At 35.1% G+C, this 21,522-nt stretch overlaps 1 protein-coding gene across 10 annotated transcripts in view; it reads left to right on the plus strand.

Moving 5' to 3' along the window:
* The window catches only part of RYR2 (ryanodine receptor 2), a 386,098-nt gene extending 375,057 nt beyond the window's left edge, over positions 1-11,041 (plus strand). For all 10 annotated transcript variants that reach the window (XM_039706867.1, XM_039706870.1, XM_039706871.1 and 7 more), the window contains 5 exons: positions 1,310-1,466; positions 3,281-3,345; positions 4,103-4,203; positions 5,692-5,743; positions 7,408-11,041. In XM_039706867.1, coding sequence (XP_039562801.1) covers positions 1,310-1,466; positions 3,281-3,345; positions 4,103-4,203; positions 5,692-5,743; positions 7,408-7,503 — 471 coding nt within the window. In that variant the 3' untranslated portion in view covers positions 7,504-11,041. The remainder of the gene's footprint in view (positions 1-1,309; positions 1,467-3,280; positions 3,346-4,102; positions 4,204-5,691; positions 5,744-7,407) is intronic.
* The last annotated feature ends 10,481 nt before the right edge of the window (positions 11,042-21,522 follow it).

The raw sequence follows: 21,522 nt of genomic DNA on the forward strand, positions 1-21,522 counted from the left end.
AGTAAGACTTGAAATGGGATTTAAAAGAAAATTAATATATGTAACCTTTTAGAAACAAAAAACCCAAACCTTTTACATAAGTAACACTACATTCACTCATTAAGTTAATTATTACCTTTTAGTCTTGGAATATAAGCTATCTTTAGAAATTGTTAGATTTTTTCAGGCAAGGGTCACTCAGCATTATATGGTACTATATTAATTTCTTACAGAAGGGATTCTGGGGACAGTGTGGCATAGAAATAGAAGAATGGATTTTTTTGTATGGTGAGGTGCCGCTTCTCTTTCCCCGGCTAGCTGATGACAAGAGTGGGGGGGCGGCAGGTTCCCCCTGGAGCTCCCTTGAATCCCAGTTGTCAGTTGCTTTGGCGCAATATAAAACACAGGCAGCGCGCATGGGTCCCAGGGAAACTTTATTTGATGGTAAACTTCCCCTTTTCCTCTCCAGGGACCCTGATCAAGGGGCAAACAAAGACTTATATGTGGGGGGAGGTCAGGGGAAGGCACAACTTTCAACAAATCAGGAGAGTTGGGAGTAAAAAACCTAGACAGGGATAACAATAGTGAACCAATAAACTTCCAAGGGAGGAAAAAACGGTTTCAATAAACGGCTAAAGTTTGGAGAAATAGAAACTAGAAACTAGCTGGTGAAATAACTGGGAAAAGGCGGAGACAAAAAGAAAACAGCACCAAGGAAAACCACCAAATCACAAATCAAACCATAAACCTACTAATAAAACCAAAGGCACGATACATCAGTGAGGTTTTAGGAGTTAGTTATTGTCATCACTATTTTTTGATAGAGGGTGAGAACCCTTTACCTGTAGTTTGCAAAAGTGCTTAAAGAAAAAAACTGCCTGCTCTAGACCTCAAAAGAGTGATACCATAATTTTCTATTAAATTATAAGATGATAAAACTGGAAATTTTGTATTGTCAGCATCCCAGACAACTTCTCTGATAGACCTATTTTACCACTTTTCATATCATAGTTTCACAGTATTATTCTCAGAAATTTTCAATAATGTTCTCTGCACAAGCATTCATAAGATGTTTTGCTTGGTTGTGGGTTTTTTATTTTGGTTTGAGGAGGAGGGTTGTTTATTTTTAGCATTTGAAGCTTCAGCTGCACAGTAGCATTTCCCCTCAATCAGAAATATGCATAATCTCAAAGGAGAGAAAAAAATGGCTTGACGTGTCATAGTTCCTAGACCATAGACCAGTTCTACCAATTATTGAATTTGTAACACTGGGTATTTTTGCTTTTTAGCTGCAAACAGCCTTTGTATTCCTTTGTTTTGTCTTTTCTAGTGCTACATGTTTCATATGTATGTTGGAGTACGTGCAGGAGGAGGCATTGGTGATGAAATAGAAGATCCAGCAGGAGATGAATATGAAATCTATCGGATTATCTTTGACATCACTTTCTTCTTCTTTGTGATTGTCATCCTGCTTGCAATTATCCAAGGTATGCTTTTGTAGTCCACAGTGGGACTGAAAGCATTATTTAGCAGCACAAAGTTCTCAGTGCTGTGGTAATCACAAACCTAAGATTCAGGCAGAGCAGCAGGGCAGATCACAAAGGATAGGTTTATATAGAAAATCACACCCAGCTGACTCTTATACACTGCTCTTCTGAGTCTCTCTAAAATCAACAGGCTCTAACTGGATCAAGAGAAACAAAATAAATGTTTTGCCCTAAGAATACTGATGTCACTGCAGTTTCTGTCTTGTCACCGCCCTTTCTAACAGCCTCCTATAGGAATCTTTTGGCACAACTTAAAATTGTTCCTCAGTGTAACCCATCCTACATGAACTTTCATGGACAAAATCAGTACTGCTGTCAGTATTCCCTCTGCCAACATCATAAGTTCTTGACTATCTGGCAGATATCCAGATTGGTAATAATGGTGTGAAAATTGGACCATAGCTTTAAGAGGTTAAATATTTTCCTACATAAAATTGCTGTTTTGTGTGATGCTTCCTTATTTGAACAGTGTATAAGAGTAAAAAAGTGCTTGATATGAAATAGCTTTAGTACAGCTTGCTTAATGACACTGGAAAGTTAGCGGCCATTAGTTAGCTTTGGAATTTCAGTGAAACTATTTCATTGTTGTAATCTGGATAGTGGATACCTTTTTTTGGCATGTCAAGAAGTTTTTTTATTGTGTTTACATTAATTATGTTTATTGATATTACCTGGAGTACTTAAACCCCGTTTGTTTTCATACTATATCTTTAAAATATTGTCAAGAATGCCCTAAAGGTAATTTTTTATTAGAGTTCGCACAAGTTAACAGAAGCATATCCTCAATATTGGAAAAATTGATAAACAGTTTTGCTGGGTTCACTTGCTGTCATAAATACTCATACCTCATTGCTTTCTGTCAGCTGACAGTTAACTTAGGATAATTTTGACAGCAGTAAGGGTGCTTTCTCCCTCACTACAAGGAAATTCAAGAAGCAACTTTGAGCTTTTGGTAAATTGTTTATTACTCTTACTCAAGCAAAAGGGCTTTTCTTGAAGAGCTTGGGGAGGGTGGAAATATTTTTATACCCTGAGTTGGCATATCTCATGTGGTTCATTTCTTCATTTTGTGAGTGGCTGAAGAATAGAGTCCTTAACTATCCAGATTTGGGTACAGGAGTGTCAATAGTCATTGTGGAGCTAGTCCTTATTTGTATTGGAATAAGTGAAGGGAAGGTTATAAGCAGTTTACAGTGTGAGCCATAGAGTCTGTGATTCTTTTTCATCTTCTTTCTGTATCTCCCTCAAATGACCCTTTACATTTGTCAGAGCTCCAATAGTGGAACCTTTTACTACTTGACCACCATCCTGAGCTCCGTCATGCATGGAGGTCTGGGCCTCTCTGCATCTGCCATGTAATAAATATCTCATCTCTCTTAAATGTACAGTATTATTTTTTCTGTATTAAGGCCTTAATCACTGTAAACCTGTGGCCACATTTCTGTTCCCAGAGAGAAGCAAGGCACATAAACCCACATATATCTTAATATACTAAGTCAAGATTAGAGCACTGGGAATAAAAATAAAGTCTGCTTGTCCCATTTATAATTCAAAATGGTACTGCCAGACATATTACTGGTGTTTCTTTGGCTTGCTCTTTTTTCTTCATGGTTTTGTTGCCTTTGGTTTCTATTATTTCTACAGAAGGTTCTCATTTAATATTCTTTATCAGAGTTATGTTATCACTGAATTTCCAGATATTCTTTGTCACAATTGTTATTGAACATTAACTATCATTTTAACTTAAACCCTAGGTTTAATTATTGATGCTTTTGGTGAGTTAAGAGATCAGCAAGAGCAAGTTAAGGAAGACATGGAGGTAAGAATATTCAGTTGCTGAACCACACCTATTTTAGATTTCATGAGTGCATGTTTTCAGTCAAAATATGAGTTTGCTAGTGGATAATTTTTCAAACTAAGAGAAAAATACAGTCCTCTACATGGTGTGATACCATACAATATGAATTATAATGAATTGCATGTCAGTGGCTATTTAAGTCTTTTGGATCTTCAAACTAGACGTTTCTAACACAGGGTGTTAACACTGTCTTGTTACATTTAATCTCAGATGTAATTTTGTTTGGTTAATATATATGTGAAAGTATCTTGTACTTTTGTGGTTTTTAATTCTGTCATTGAAGTAAGAAGTCAGGAAAGTGTTGCAAATGAGCTTTACTTTGTAATGTGAACTTGAAGCATATTCAGTTTCAGCTGGACAAGCATTGAGGTAAATATTGCCATGTGTCATAGTAAGTGCTGCCTAACATCAAAAAAAGTCTGCTGGTCTGCTGTGATCATTGTATACCATTCTGTCTCCTGATACCTGTTCACTTAGAACTGACAAAGATTTATTTTTTTTAAACAGTAAGAAGCTATTCTGATGGTAGCTAAGCTCCTATTCAAGAGGTTTTATTGAGATAACCTGTCTGAATCATTAAAAGAAAAGCCTTTTTGTTCAGCGCAGATTATATATGACGCACTGCCATTTTGAAGAAAATTGTTGCTTTTTTTGCCTTTTCTGAAAGGAGGGCAGGTGTTATATGTAGTGCTGAAGTGCTCTGTACTCTTTCTTCTAGACAAAGTGCTTTATCTGTGGAATAGGAAATGACTACTTTGATACGGTGCCTCATGGCTTTGAAACACACACACTACAGGAGCACAACTTGGCCAATTATTTGTGAGTACAATAAAAATGCACTCCTCACTAACTCATGATCCTTGCAGCCTCTGCAGGTACCTGATTGCCTCATTTGCATAAGTAATAGTCAGTGCTATTCGCCTTTGGTGTGCACTTGTACTTTCTTAATGTATTATTCTGGTGCAGTGACAGCAATTAATTAATTAAGTTTCATATCCTGCTTTCCAGCTTGGTTGTGGCACAAGAAGTTTGTATGTTGTAGGTAGAAATGAACCTGATGCATGGCTGCAGAGACCACATAAATTGCAAAATTGAATGAGGTGTGTAAGGTACAGAGGAGCGGTATGACCTGGCCTGGAGACTGATGGAAAGAGAGAATAAACACAGCATTAAGACTAAAAAATCTTACACTGGACAAAATATTTTGTGTGGAGTGCTGAGACTGACCAAGAGAACCGAGGACAAAGGGAGGTAGGGGAACTATAATGAGGAAGTAGAGATGAGATGGATCAACCAAGGGCATCAGGTCCATCTCTGGAAAATCCAAGCAGAGCACCAGTGACCACTAAACTAAATAAAGCCAATTAGCAGGTCTACAATCACTATATCATACTGTTCCTCTCATTGATGAAAATCCAGTGCCAGAGTGTATTTCATACTAGTGCTGTCAGTATGAAGCAGGGGATGGCTTGTGTCTTTGTGTTCTTAAACTGGCATTGTATATGCACAAAATAATGAGACTTCAAAGTCAAACATGGCTCTAAAAACCTTCCACCTGAAAAAAAGGTTGTGCAAACAAAATACATTGGAAGCACTATCATAAGAGGTTTTGTTCCTATTTAATAAATACTGAAAAAATAGCATACTGTAGCATACTTGCTTTAAAATGCCTCAGCCTTAGGAATATATTTTTTTTCTTTCTGTGCATGATATTTTATGTTTTTACATATGTTTGGAGAGAAGGTCTCTTATGAGTGAACTTTTGAAATTATCACCCAGTGAATATCAGCTCAAACCCTCAAGACTAATGTTTTAAAAAAAAAAAAAAAATTACAAGTTCTTTCCTACTTATGTTGATATTGCATACACTACCAAAATATCCCCAACCTGTAATTCCAGCAACACAAATCTCTTAGATATCTTCAGCATTTTTTATTCAGTGTGGGAAGAGGAAAAAAAGAAATTTTCAGTGACCATTTTCTCTCTACTCCCAAGTCGGTTTTCAGGGGCAAGAAAGTGTTGTCTGTTGTAAGTTTTGGATTAGAAAGTTTAGAAAATCTTCATTTAAACTGAGTTGCTAACTGCAGTAAGTCAAACTGACTATCATGCCTTTTAATATGCTACTCATTGAACAATTAATGTCAACAGTGTCAGGAAAGTGTTCAATCTGTCTCAGAATATTAACATAGATAGAAGTCTGGAACTTGTAAGTCCATAACAGCATTATTACTGTATATACTGAAGAATATTCATCTCCTTGTGGTTTGCCAAACACTCTATTCATGATAGCTGTTTCTTTGCTTGTAGGTTTTTCCTGATGTATCTTATTAACAAAGATGAAACTGAACATACAGGACAGGTAGGTTGAACAACTCTATTAATGTCAGCTGATTCTAAAATAAAAATCATTCAGGCTTGGAAAAAACAAAGATTTTTCTGATAGATAGCCCCTGTATGGTATGGAACCTAATTCTTATTCTTCTAAGCAATGAAGACTTTGGTTGCTTTATATTAGGGGTATCAATTCTGAAGCACTTTCTATGCTTTTTCTGGTATCTGAAACTGTTATTTTAAAATTTTTATTTCCACAAAATATTAATACATATTATAAACAAAATAACGATAAACAGAACATTGATGTATTCTGTGAAAGCAACACTCTTCATTTCTCCCTTTTGATTCTTTTTTTAATAGTCTTTTTCTTTTATTATTGCCATCTGCGTATAATCTTCTATGTCTGCATTCCTGAATAAGTCCATATTAAAGAACTTGTGCGTATATCTAAAATGAAAAATGTGATTTTTCCTCTGGAGGTTTCTACTGTGTTCTTCTCTGTTCTTTCAAACTTCTGGTACCCCCTTCAATTTCCTTTTAGTATAATAAAAGTCACTAAGAAATGTATGACTTTTTCTTTCCTAGTGATAGTCTTTCAGCTGACTAAGCAAATATTCCCGTGTTGCAGATCAAAACACAAAATAACTGTGTAGTATCACATATATAACCCTACAGACATGGGTCAGAAGGATGATTTGCTATAAATCTATATAGCTTACTCTTTCTGAACTCTGACATGTGATGTAATCATCTTCTTTGCATAAATCTCAGCCTTGTCCAGTACGAGATTTTATGTGTTTGCTTAGCTATTTTTGAACATCCATTTGTCATTTGAGAATTTCATACTAACTGAGATTTTTGAATGTCTTTTTTGTATACACTTTCTGTTTTCTTGGCAGTGCATCCTAGTATTCAGTGAAGAGAGATTTCTATTAACTATTCAGTTTTGAGTCTGTGATAGGGATAGGTGATTGAAAATTGAGTGTATTTCATACTACATAACTTCTAGGAATGGGCTTTAGTGGTAGTCTTGGCACTAGTTTATGGTTGGATTCAATGATCTAAAAGGTCTTTTCCAACCTAAATTATTCTATGGTTTTGTAACTGGTGTAACATGTCATTTCTACCATGAAATTTTCATAATAAAAACCACATTTAAGTGGTGTGATTAAAATAGAGACAAACGGGCATATTCTTTACTGTTCTTTGGAATGTCTAGGGACAGAACCCTACCTAAACAAATAATCAGAAAGGAAGAAATACCAAATGTCACTGATAGAAAATACTGACTATAAAGGTCATTTTGCTTTATGTGTTGTTTGTAGACACGTCTTGAAATGACTGATGCAGAAATTCAATCAAAGTTCTATGACAGCAAATATTCTGCTCACCCTGTTATCTGTCGTGTGGCCAGCTTTAATTGAGTTTTACAGTGTTCCTTGATGTGCAAAAAGAATGAAACTACCTGGTTCTCTTCTGTGCATTTCTATAGTGCTTTTTGACCAGGTGACAAAAACTAAAAGCTATTCTAATCAAAATTATTAACATGATTTTGCAGATTGATATTCAACAACCTTGCATGCACAGAATCAAAAAGAAGTGAAATGATATATAAATAAAGGAGAAAAAGTAATGGTTGATGATTTGTCATTAAATCAAGTTTAATAATTTAAACTGTGTTTCTTTCAGGAATCATATGTATGGAAAATGTATCAAGAACGGTGCTGGGAATTTTTTCCTGCTGGTGATTGCTTCCGAAAACAATATGAAGACCAGCTCAACTAAGCAAAAATGAGGATTTCTGGACATAAATGTCCATGTATTTCCCAGATCTTTTTGGAATGTCTAAAAGATTTCTTAAATCCCCAAAGCTGTGTGCATTTTGGAGCACCAAAGCTCTGTTTTTAATGACCTAACTGCACTTTTATTTTCTTGTGTATTTGTTTTGAGAACACTGGAGTAAAGAACAATGAAAAATTACAGCAACTTTGGAACCAAACCAACCACTTGCACAGACAAAAGATGTCCCTATACATAACATGCACACACATGTAGAGACTTGAGACAGCTTATTTTTGAAACTGCCAGATGATACCCTTGTCTAAAAGATCACACATGGGGTGACATGGTAGCAACACTCATTTGGTCTGTTTATTTCATCATCCTGGAAGGAACTATATGTAGTTCACAGAGCACCATAAAAAGATTGTTGTGGACACTAAGTTGTGGGGAAATAGTGCCTTACTATATGTGGGTTGAGCTATGCAGAAGATGAGTGCATGATGACATTTTTTTTTTCTTTATGTCTTCCCTTCCAATTTAGTATTTATTTTATGGTTTTGGTGGGTTTGGGAGGAAGGGATTTGGTTGTGCACATCTTTTTAACAAGACTGGAGTGTCTCAGGACAAGATTAGGTTATTCTCATCAAGTTCATTTCACATTTACCTTCCTCTTTAGCTTTTTGCTCTTATTTTGGTAATGCTCTGATACAACACTGCTACTTTATGAAATCTTTGTATGAATACAAGACAGCTGCAAAAAACACTTTAACAAGAAATGTTTCATTGCATGTTTATTATGCAAGTTTAAAACAATCAAAAAACAACCTTCAGAAACAAGTTGATCAACATGAAAAACATTCACAATAATTATATCCATAGTAATAAAGTGTTGTGGGCTTTATTGTACATCTGGAACAAGTGTCATCAACCAAAAATATGAATATATGTTATGAATTTTACAGTAATTTTGGGTTTCTTTCTTTCATTTCTGCCACCTGTGATTGATAGTGGAGTTGAAGATTTTCTTGTTAAATTATTTTTTAAAAGCAAAGCTGAAGCAATATCCATTCAGGGACTCCATCAATTGCATCATGAAACACCAATGATGTGTACATTACTCCATTTTGAGTCCTTTTCAATTGTAATGCCAGTCTTTACAAATAAAAAGAGACATTCAGAATGGAAACAAGCTGGTTTTGGTAGCATTTGAAGTCTTTGTTACAGAGTATTTTTATCAATTCCTAAATTAATTTCAACCACTTCAAACCAGGTTTAAGCTACTCTTTCTTTAATGAAAGTTTTTGGTACTGTTTTTGGTCTTTTCTGCTGGACTTCTTGCTGTTCTGTTGCTCTCCCTCATTTCTTTACAGGTCATGTTTTTATCATAAAAAGTTTTTCTGAATCAATATTCAGTTATAACTAAAAAAAAAAAAGGAAAAAAATGCAATTAAGGGAATAATCACTTAAAAATGCTAAGGCTGTATTCTTAAAAGCCAGGCTTTCAGTTCTGTGAATTTTTCTGAATTTGGTATCTTGTTCACAGTAATGGTAAAATTCTCCCAAGCTTTGCAAGATTTGAGGCCAGAGGCTGGGCAGGCTGGTGACAGTGCAAGGACCAGGTACAGCAACTGCAATTTGTATTCAGTTTTTAAACCACTCCCACCCAGACCAGAATGTTCAGTACAGCTCTTTTTCCTCCCTATTTGGAACAACTTCATCATAAAGCACCTTTATTCAGCCTTTCAGGGACTTGTGTCTAAGATTTAGAAATGGGGAGTTGCAGTGATGTTTCTTTTTGGAGGTACAACATGAGAATAGTTGTTATTTCACACATGTAGGTGCTATTTCAATTTTGCACATTTTGTAGAAAAATATGTAGGTAATGATTCTGAGGGATATTTCAAGATTCCTTTATCTTCAAAACAAATTCAAATGGGCTTTTTAGGTAAATACCAGAATAAATGTGACATGTTTCTTTAACCTCAAGTTCCAAGTAAAAGAACTCCTGGGGCATCCATCCTGTTGAATCCAGTATGCTGTTTAACAAATATTTGTGAAGCCAGGTTTAAACAATTGAGGTTTTTTATGATGAGATGAACCGATTATATGGTGAGGCAAAAAATCTGGTTATGAAAAATCTACATGTATTAAATCAATTATAGTTTTAACAGAAGCAAATTCCTACATCTAGGAAGCTGGTCAGGACAGTTTACAAGATTAGTGTTTAGTGCTGAAAAAGGATTTGGACTTTCTTTGACAGACCTTCAGACTCTGGTTTACACAGTCCCCTCTGCAGTAGCTGTAGGCTTTCTGTTTGTCTCAGAAACTTATCATTTCCTGTTTGATGCACTAAGTTTGTCATGGAGAGCCTTTATCTTAACAGATAATTCAATTAAAAACCCTCTAATGTGCACTTTTCACAGGATAATATGATTTAAACAGTCCACATACTATATAATACACACTTGGGATGCAATTTAATACACTTAAATTTATTTTAGCCTTACACAAAGTTGAAAAAACTTCTTAGATTTTACTGAAAATTACTGAACATTCTGTGACTGTTCCAAATGCAACTTCTTTGAATTTTTGTGTCAACCAATACAGACAGTTCACACCTTTAATAGTTGCATCAAAAGAAATCAACATTGGCGCAAGTATCCTGTATACTAGCACAATGTACAAAACACTTGCTTAATAACATGTCACTTGAAAACTACAGTTTTAGATCCAAGAAAATTTTAAAAATGCTGTTTATGCACATTGCATTTAAGGTAAGGTTATACTTAAACATACATTTGTGTATGCTAATTTTTTTTTCAGCTGTTAGTTACATTTACTGATTATGTCAGTAAAACAGTAATTTTCATGGGGAAATAAAGTATCTCCCACCCTTTATTGAAAAAAACAAAGACAGAATTTTTGCTGTTTATCTCTGAATGTCAAAAAAATTGAGACGACCTCCAAAACTGATGATCCCAGCCCACCCATGTTGATTTCAGCAAAGGAATGAAGAAATGAAAGGCAATGGAAAAACAAAGTAAGATGGAAGAGTAGTTGTGGTGTGATTGAATTGTGGAAGTTGTTGCCTCCTTATATTTTTCTCTCTTTGAACTGAAAATTTTTGCACCTTCTTTTGATATTGTTATTATGTCTTTCCTATCTCTTAGTTTGATGCTTATCTGTGTGTTTTTACTGAGACAATCACAGAAAATAGAAAGGACGAAAATGATTCTGTAATATCCTTGGCCCCTGCATGACTACAAATTACTTCTAATAGCACTAATATGCTATTTAAATTTATCAATATTTTAATTTTTACTATCTTCCTACTGTTGCAGAGCTCTTACTAATAGGAATTGCATTAATGTTTTTCTATAAATGTGATAATATTCCTGCCATCTTCAGAGGCACTGAATAATTCAGTTTACTTACATAATCACCTGTGAAGTATTTGTAGGATGTAATATTTTCTAAACTGGAATATTTTAAGCTTTTTTTGTTCATTAGCCAAAACAAATAAAACTGGTGTCCAAAAAGACTTTGTCAAATGATAAGACATCTATCACAGAGAGCATGGGTGGATGTGCTCTTTAATTAAATCTGTCTAATATTTATGCTTATAAATACAGCTTCTGCAATCTCTCCTTTAAGTCATAGCTGCTTTTATTTGTATAATTAGTTGCTTCTTTATCAGTTTTTTTCAGCTTTTCTAAAGCCTTGCCAAGCCATAGAAGCTAGGTTACACATAGAATTTCAGATTATACAGATCTTAAATAATTTCTTACGGAAAATTTGCAAGATATTTAAGCAGAAAGGTATACTTATATGTTTTCTTATGGGGGCTTTGTAGGATTTTTTCCCTGTATTTCCTGCTTTAATTTTCATCTGCATAATATTTTAAGTGCATCCATGCAACTCCTTCCATTTTACTTCACGATTATGTTTTTGATTTGGATTTGTGAATTGGATGTTTAGGCAAAAGGAAGTGTCTCTCTTATGTGGTAGATAAGACCCTTCTCAGAAGTAACTGAAGATCTCCATCAGCCAAGCAGCATCCTTCTGCATGTCAGAGGTCAGGAGTTGAGGCACTTCTTGATATGAGCAGCTTGCTTCTCTAATAGCATGGCTGGGGGCTAATCTGCAGTTACAAAGGCTTAACCTATTCATTTGCTGCTGGGTTGGAATATCAGAGCTAAAGTTCTCATGAAAAGAACGCATTGAAATTTTTGGAATGGAAGGGGGAAAAGCTGAAAACCTCACAATTAAAATAAACTGCAGGTCCTTGCTGTTGGTCCATTGTGTAAATGCTCCAAGTTTGCATGCAAGATAAAAAAGTTGCCGACTTTGTAGAAATTGCAGTTACACAAATGAAATACCTCTCTAGATATGTTTTAATAAGAACCTTTGGAATGCTGAAGGAATGGCTAAAGAATTCTGGATCATGGAAGTTGAGAACTGAAATGGTTCAAAAGGTTTTGGTTAGTTATTCTTTATGTAGTGCTAGGAGGGTGGAATGAAACTGCATGAATTGATTGCACTGAAAAAATAGAACCGTGCTGGGAGAATCAGAGAAGGGAAGGTCCTCCAGTCCTGTAGCTACAAGTGAATAAATGGAAGAAGTGTAAAGGGTCACACGCTGCTGTTGTATTTCTTCAGAGACTAATAAATTGCAGTAATTTTGAAGAAGTGTTGTTTGCAGTGTGATCTGCATGACAGGCACAGTGTGGCTCAGAGAAGTGTTATTCTGGGAGCCATGCTGTGCCTGTCGTGCAGATCAGCGGGGAGGAAGGAGAATGGATGGCATCTGCCTTACACAGTGGCATCCAGAGAGGCTGCTCTTCCCTGCTGTGGTAATGTGCTCACACTATGCTCAGTGCATCCCGTTCTGAAGGGGTCCCTTCCCATCTCCCTCAGTGCCTGCGAAAGGAAGACAAATGAGCACCTGTGTTCTCTTGGTTGTGTTATTGGCTCAGTCCTCTGGCAGCAGACTGAGCACCGCTGTACCTGCTGATACACACACACTTGCAGACACTTCCTCGTGAGAACAAATTGAAGTTAAATTGATTAAACAGCTGCTCAGTGCTGACAACAACACGTGTCCTTTTATCATGTGGTCCACCTAATGGAAGGAAAGTTGTAAATTCACTGAATAGGAAATTAAAAAATATTAATACCACTGGGCCATATAGTGGCAATTGATTTTTAGCTCTGTCCAAACAAAATAAAATTTCAGGCACTAAGTAAAATACTGTGAACTTTTTAGGTACCTACAATCTATATCAGAATAAGTAGCTTCATAGATTTGATGTAAATATTGATCTGTTTTAAAGTGATTTACAATGTTACACTAAATAAAAAATAATAATGGTAATAATGAAATAATACTATGGTAATATATAATAACAATATTTTAGAAAAGAGCAGTTGTTCATAGTGTTCTGTGCACATCTGGAAGACCACTCAGTGTTTAAATAAATCTGACAGAAAATGAATGAGCTTTGGACAGGAAATACTGACACTGGTTCTTTATGCTCTGACAAGTGTAGAATTAATAAAAATTTAAATACAAAAATATATCCATACATAAAGATACATCCATAATCTAAGAATTTGTCTCTCCCTGATTTAGCTTTCATTGTTCTTGACTGTAATGAGGCAATTTTATTTCTATTTGCTCAGACTTCTGCCCCATATGAGTGGGTTAATATTCCATATTTTGCAGTACTTGGAAGTGATTATTTACAAAGGCCAAAATAATCCTGGATCATTTCAGAGAAAAATACAATATCATTTTCCTAACTAGTAGGTTTTGGCAATATACGAAATCCATTTATTCTTTAAATTTTGCTTCTGCAAATGATTTTATAAACCCTGTTTATAAACCTTGTATGTCACAGACTGTAAATCCTTCTTTTTATCTTTTTTCCAAATCTTTATTTGTCTGAATGTTCCTTAACATCTAAAATATAAATTAGGGACTTTCCAGTATTGAGTATTAATAGCAATCTCCATAGTATATAATCAATAATCTACACACTTTTCACTTCTATATGCATCATGGAACTCATGAATAGTTAATTAATAATTAGTTATAATATTTTTGTAAGGAATCTTTGTTTAGTCTGAATTACGGTAGCCTCTTCTCTGGACTTATTTGGTTAAAAAACCAAAATAATCAAGGTAATTAATAAGCCTGCAAGACTAATATGCACATTTCACCTACATCATTTTTATGCAGTCTAGGGGTTCCTTGCTGTGGGAATCCAACAGAGTTACAAAAGGCTGGTTAAAATCAGCTTCCGTGGAGCAATCTGAATACTAGTGCTCAAAGTGTTTTGCCTGGGAGAATTGCTAAAAAACAAATCACATTAAATTCTTCTCCTATTGTTTACTGCTTAATTTGTCAGTTGTGGCAATTTAAGTACGAGAATCTGTAACTCTGAAAGGAAATTACTGTGCAAGGCTGTTTTTTAGTTAGCATTTTGCATATATGAGCTGCTCTTGACAAACTGAGGCCCAATTATACAGTTTGCAGTTTAACCATAATTTGTGTGTAGAAACATTTGTGCAGACATTGTTTTGACCAAGTTGACCTAGATGCAATAAACAAGCTGTGCTTGTGGTCTTGCCACTGTAGGCTGGTGAAACTCAGATGTCCCAGAGCCCTACTCTCATTATCTGATGTATTTTTTTGGCTTTGCATCCTCATTGTATCTTGCTGTGGCTTAATTTGTGTTCTCACAGTTTGGATTACTTTTATTACCTGAAATCCTCTAAAGTTTCTTCACTATATGTAAATTGTTACATGCTCCAGAAACTTGAAAGAGTATAGCCAGGGGGTCTAAGTGATGCACCAGAATTAACTGAACAGGGACATGTTGGGATAAGATGGATTCTGGCTCAGGCAACTGGATCTAGGGTACCATATTTCTAGGTCACATGCCCTCTTCTTTTCTGTGGAGAAGACATGCACAGAATAATTATACAAACCTGTCCACTTGCATGGGAGCACTGGCAGTTTCAAACGATTGTAAAAGCAGGAAGTGGCAATCCCGAGAAAATAAATGAACCAACTCACAAAACTTCATACAAACCAGGGTAGTAAAGGGTCAGTAGCAGGCAAAATGAATTGTTTTGACAAAACTAGCATTATTCTAGTAATATATCCAAAGACAGCTGAGGAACAGTGAGGAACTAACGTGTGTGATGATATTTAGGGAAGTCTCAGACTTACTGTATATATTCTGACTATGCCATGCATGTATGGCAGAGTTAGTTATATGGCAGTGAAAGCACAATTACCTGTATTATAATAAGTGTGGCATGACCAGCTGGAAAAGAGAAATTCTGCCATAAATACTAATTAGAGAAGAATTAACATTTTTAGTGGAAAATTAGCCTTTTGGAAGCCTACAGATATTGTTAGATACTTTACCACTATTATTACATGGTGAAATGATATAATACCCTCTTAATATTTAAAATTAACTTATTCAATATAACCTGAAAAGATTGATGTTTTTGTATATTGCTTTTGCAATACACCTGTATTCTTAATATGATTCAAATTAATTAATCTGGTCTAATTTGGAGGCATAAAATATGCATAAGAATAATGCTGGGAAGAAATGCTTATTTCATTTTGAGGCTTGTAACCCCAGAGCTTTTTACAGTTCAAGTGAAACAGTGTATTTCCCAGATTTCCTCATGAGTAATGAGAATGTACAGTGTTGGAACCACAAAAGGAAACAGTTTCTAAGGAAAACACTGTCTTAATTTCTGAAAATTCATGAGGACTATATTGATCTGATAAATATTTCTACTTTTCTCCAAGGAGAACAGCCTTTGAAAACTATTGTTTCTGTGTTCTTAAATCAATCATTTTCTGAGGGGATAGTAGGGGGAAGTCAACAGTACAACAATATGAAGCTTAATTTCATTAAAGCATAATAATAATTGCATCTCATACTTAGTTTTGTTAAAGGTTTGACTAACCATCTTCTGAGCCTTCTGCACTAGCTTTGCAGGAAGCGCGGTTTCATTGGAAGGATTCATCCATTTACAAAAGAGATTACTTTGGAAAAAAATATCACACGAATTAAATAAAAGAAACAGAAGTCTAGAAAATCATGAGTGTCCTGCTCAGAAAGTATGGAAATTGGTTGTGCTAACCCTAACCCTACAAACAATGGACAAGGGGACTAAACAGTGGCTCCTGGGATATAGTCTGGAAATTAGAAAAAACAAAATTTCACTAGGAGAGGGCTGCAGCACTGGAAAAGTTGTCCAGGGACTCCCATCCTTGGAAAGGTTCAAAGTTCATCTCTGGGTAGAAGCCTGGGGTTAAATGCTATCCAAAAGTGCTGTCCAAGCAAGACTGCTTTGTTTCTGTCGGACAGAGACATCAAAAGTGTTCTTACTGTTTCCTAAGCCTCCAGTTATGGGGGCAGTTAATTTTGGAAAAAAATTGCTGGGCTTCATGTCCATTTAGTCAGACATAGTAAAACCACTGTACTTTTGTGCTTTATTATTTGTCCTAAAAGTTTTTACAGACCTTTTTTTTCTCCAGAAGTTCACTGTGATTTAGAAAGGTCATGATAATGAGAAAGGCTTTAAAAACTAAAGTAGGTTTTTATTAACCTAAAATAAATCTCTAAGTTCTCAAAAAATTTGAAAGTAATTCTGTGACTTAAATTTATTATTTTAGTCCATGAAGAGGAATAGCACAACTTCTCTTGGAAGGTAATAATCTGGATATAGAATTTCTTAACAACAAAGCCATTGTTGTGGGTCTGTGCCTGTTTGAAAGTGATTGAAGTGTGTCTGACTGAAGAGTTAGAATGCCTAACAGAAGGCTTTTAGGAAACAAATTTGACAATAACTTTCATTTCTGCTTTCTTCTGCTCCTTTTCAGCTGTCATGGTCTTTAAAAGTTTATGTCCCAAAATATTCTATGTAACCTATTGCACTACCATGAAACTGTTATTTTTAAGCTCAGAAAGAACAGGCAGCTGAAATGACCAACATTCTTTTAAAAAATGCAAATTTGTTGCCCTGTCAAGATTAATTGCAAAGAACACTATCAGAAACCAATATAGCAAATTACATTTAAGGGAGTCTTTTGGTCAAAACGGGTTTTACAGGATAAAACATGTCTAGGTGTTTATGGGGTTGCAGAAATAAGTAGGTGAACTCAGTAAAATAAGATCCACAAATAATCATAATCAACAGAAGAAAAAAGACCACTAATTATTATCAAAACCCTTTCTGGAAGAAGGAAATTACTTAGAAAATATATTTAGTGACTTAGATGTGTTCTACAGAAGTGGAGAAAATCATTCAAAACTGCAAACTCATTTACAAAGTAATAAGGTTTCTGAAATTATTTTTTTTTCTTTGGGGAAAATAATTTAAAATGCAGGATTTCTATTAGATTTCTTTAGAGTGGTTCTTTTTTAAAGCAGAACAGGGAGCAACCTCTAGCTAAACAGGACTTGGAAAAATAAATCTAGAATATAATGAGAAAATGTTTGTGTTCCCCAGTTTTAGAAACAGCAGGATTTGATAGAGGGCATACACCCCTGAGCACTGTTTTGTGGCAGTGTTCTAGCATGCTTTAGCTTGTGGCTGAACCAATTCATGGGCTGGATTGCAGCTGCCCTGCATGCTGAGAAATACTAAGCCTCTTTTATATGCCTGAGTGCGTGCCATCACCAGGCATGCAGCAAAGACCAACCAGTGGGGAATTAGAGACATAAAAATTATCTACTCAGCTTCTCTGGCTTGTTACAGACACAGGTAGAACAGACTTATTACCAGGATTTACCCACTGGGAGCTCTGCAGGCTTTGTAACCAAAATTAAATAATTGAACCATGCAAGCCCGACTGTTAAAAGAGTTCTGGGGGGGGAAAAAAAAAAACATTGAAAAAGCACAAGGTTTTTATATCTTAGAGAGTTTTGAACAGGCTTCTAGCCCTTATGACAGTGAGTATCTTGAGGAGACACCTTCATTTTTGGAAAGGATATTGAAGAATTTATCTGTTAATGTGGTGAATGGTTATCACTGGTTATTTACACTGCAATATAAGATAGAAAGATATAAAAGTGACCCGAGCTCTGATTCACAAGAATAATGTAAGAATAAATAATTTGTGTGTATAAAACTTGAAGCTTGATGTTTACTAGTAACCTCAGTCCTTTTAATAATGTGATAATTGCTTTAGGAAAGTGACAGAAACATATTTTATTAAAAAAAAAAAAAAAAAGGAATCATGGTGATATTACGAGGTTGTCATTTCCTCCCTTCATTTAAACCTCAAAGTCCATTTGAGTAGTGGAATGTCTGATTCCCAGAGTGAGGTGAGTTCCCAGCTGGACATGAACTGGTGAGCACCAGCATGGGGTGTCTGTGGTAGAGCCTCTTGGGAACCCTGATGTGTAGGTGTTGCACAACTCAGGGAGATCAGTCTGGTAAATTAAATGAAGAACACCCTGGCACCCTGGAGCAGAATGAGGCACAGTTATACGGATTTTAGTTTTTACTGCATTTTTTCAGAAAGAAAATAATTTTAAAAGCAACTGTTAATCCTTGTATTCTTAAATATTTTTTTTCTTAAGAAACCATTGCAGTATATGACTGTGTTGTCTAAGTAGATACATAGTACTTTCTCTCAGTTTGTTGTTTGGAAACCAATTCCCAATTGTCAACAAGCTGTGTAAAGAGATTCTGGTATTTTTCCTGTTTACTGATTTTCAATTTGTGATAATTTCTTGACTATCAAAAGAGGAAAAAAGATTTCTATTCAGAACTACCTACCTTTTCTTGACACTTAATAGCAAGTGTATGTTAATGTGCTTCAAATGCTTTCTTTTCCCAATCCTTTTTCATTGTTTCAAATGCTAATTCTTTTTTCTGTGTCATATGTTTTTTCTTCGTTGGTGGTTAACCTTTTTCCCCCAGAGGATTCTGCCAGTCACAGAGCTGTTCAACTGTCTCTTGGAAAAACAGAATTATGACTTTTTCACCTGCAAATTTGTGAGGCTTATTTTTTCATGTCTGTATTTATTATTTTGTTATTTCTGTTAATTTTTTTATTATTATTTAGTAATCTCTAAACTCTTTCTGGATACCAAAGTTTTCCAACAGAAAATTTAGAGTAACATGCTTACCACTGAAATGAATGTATTGTGTATCAGACATTAAGGAAGAGAATGCAATTAAAAATAAGGATCCAATGCCATTCCAAATTTTTTATTACCTCCAACAATCATTAAATCTAGAATGTTATCGCATATTTACAGCTGCAATAAAAACATGTCTTAACTTCAGTAGGTTATAGTGTTCCTGTTAAGGTCAGCTGTGTGTAAATGTTCATACATTTCCACCTAAAGATTAAAATATAAACCAATGAAATAGAATTTCCTCTATGATTCTTTTCATGCCTCAAAAAAAAGCAACAGCGAAGAACAAAGAGTCAAAAATTCATTTTTTGCTTAGTATCTTTTTATGCTTCATTTAACAAATATTGTTATGTTGTATCAAAGCAATGAAGACTTCTTAATTTAATACTCTTGAAAAAATTTCAGATGTGTTAATGTGGAGTGGACTTCCTCATATATATATATTTATATATATATATATATATGTATGTATGTTCTTGATATGAAAAAGACTTTAGAAATCCTAAAAGAAGTAAAAAATTCTTGATCATGAAAATAGTAACATTCAGATTTGGGGCTTTACATTTCATACATTGTCCTTATGAAATATATTTAGATTTAATTGCGCACTCTTACTGTTTTATGAATTCATGCTAGCTGACTCCTTCAATTGCTTGTTTTGGTTCAAATAGAACCTCCTGCAGCCTTTTCCAGCCAAGTCATGGCATTAAAGGAGGACAGGTTGTGAGAAAGTGGCCTCTGAATTTTGTAAGATTACCCTGACTGAAAATGTTGAACTGACTTTCTTTCACAAATTTTTGAAAGAAAGAGCATAAATTTAATATTTTATTCTAGTTTCTGTGTAGAATAGACTTATGTTTTATACAGTTGCATATAAATTGTATTTGAAGAAAGCGTATTTCGCAAACATCCAACTTTTCTTATATTAAGGTAACAGTCTTTACAGAAACAAAATTTTCCTTATTTATTTCAATTCTTGATCAGCCTTAATTATAGAAATTAAAACCTTATTTATAAAACCTTATTTATTTATAAAGTTCCTTTGTCAAGTACAACAAAAAAGAATTTTTCTATACTTTCTCTATCTTAACTTCATTTTTCTAAAGCACTTTTTCATACTCTATTTTTCACGCCCACACAGATGTATTGATGCCTCTCTCAATTTTGTTTTGATAAATTAAGTACACTGAATTCTTGACATCTTTCTCTGTAAGAGGATTTCCTCAGACCTCATCAATTTTTTGAAAAGCATGTTTTCTCAAGCATGACCTGGAGAATCATATGCATTGTAGAAGCATATGCAAAGAATCAAGTGAGCACTCCTATGACTTTGTGCTGCCAGGGTTTGGTTAAATCCTTTTGAAAGAAGCATCATGCTGAAAATGTGACTCTATTTGCTCGAACACATATTTATCACATTTGCATATTTTCAAGCCCCACTGCTTTCCAGATTAAAATGAAATGGTATTTGTTATTTGTGAACCTGTGATTTCAAACTATTCAAAATGACCAGTCAATATACAAACCCTTATGTGACTGTCTTGTCCTCCTTGCTGTGCTGTTTTCCTCTTGTAAGAGGAGTTGAGCTGTTTGGCAACAGTATTTAAACTAATTTCAGTTAAAATACTACTGCTGGTTACCCAACACTAATTCCAACGGAATACCTTATGGAACTTTTCACTTCTCTGTCTTCTAAAATGTCTCAAGAAAATATTCTAGGTTCAATTTACAAAAGAAAAATAATTAATGGTTTATGTTCTCTCTTTATGCAAGTTGTCAGTCTTTTAAGGGTGTCTGAAATACCTTTGGATAGCAATATTCATCACCAAACCAGCAGCTCCTTTCCTGACCCAACTGCCCCTAGGTGTTTTTCTCTTCCTATCCTCCTGCTTGCTTTCTGTAGGGTTCCTTTGAAGGACATTTTAGTAATGAATTCTAGATGTTAGAGCCTTAGCAACTTCTTTAGTATGGAAAGGGTGCTTTGCTTAACATTAGCTGAGTTTCCTCAAAGAAGCTGATAATGCATTTTCAAGAATTATATTATGAATAGAAGCCATACTTCATCTCTTTTGATGACACTTCACAGGATCTGATCTTTCCATTGACATCTGTTATTGTCCCCTCCTGAATTCCTCAAAATGCTTAGGAGGCCCAGAGGAAAAGACATTTTAGCTGACATTTGGAAGTCAGGTTTTTTACTTAATTTCTTTTTTGTTTTTGTACGCCTGCCATCCTTGTTTCCATTCAAATTAATTCCTGTATATGTAGCTGCACTGATATTTTAGCTGCTATTTTGTGGCACCAGATGAATTCCCTGTGGAAGTGTGGCAACCACAGCAGCTTCCTCAGGAAAGGCAGTACCCTCTGTGGGATAAAGCATGTGACCAAGTGCCAGACCTGCCTCCTCCAGACTGTCTGGCTGGTAGCACATGTGTGAGTTGCTGCCAAATTCCCATCACAGTGTAGCATAGCAGGAAGACACAGAGGTCAGTGCCTGCAGTAGCTCTGTTCAGGACCATGGAGATGCCATCAATAACATTTGCAGTGTTCTATTCTCCATTTGTTTTGCAAGTACCATACAGCAATGCCAATAACCCCTAAAATTATTCCATTCAATGTTTCAGGGCTATTTTACTAGACAATTTGCACTTATCTCTTCCATGAACTTTGGCTACTGACTTTAGATGTTACTTGTTTGATTGCTGTTATTTTTCTTTGTGTTAGAAATCTTCTCTCCAACTCCTGACCTCTTGATGCGAATACTTTACAGTAATTCTATTATTGGCATGTCGTGTTCATATGGTGTTTTCACTACAGATTCAGAAACCGTTAAAAA

The sequence above is a fragment of the Passer montanus genome, unplaced genomic scaffold (assembly GCF_014805655.1).
Source record: "Passer montanus isolate IOZ18808 unplaced genomic scaffold, ASM1480565v1 scaffold2, whole genome shotgun sequence".
Lineage (NCBI taxonomy): Eukaryota > Metazoa > Chordata > Aves > Passeriformes > Passeridae > Passer > Passer montanus.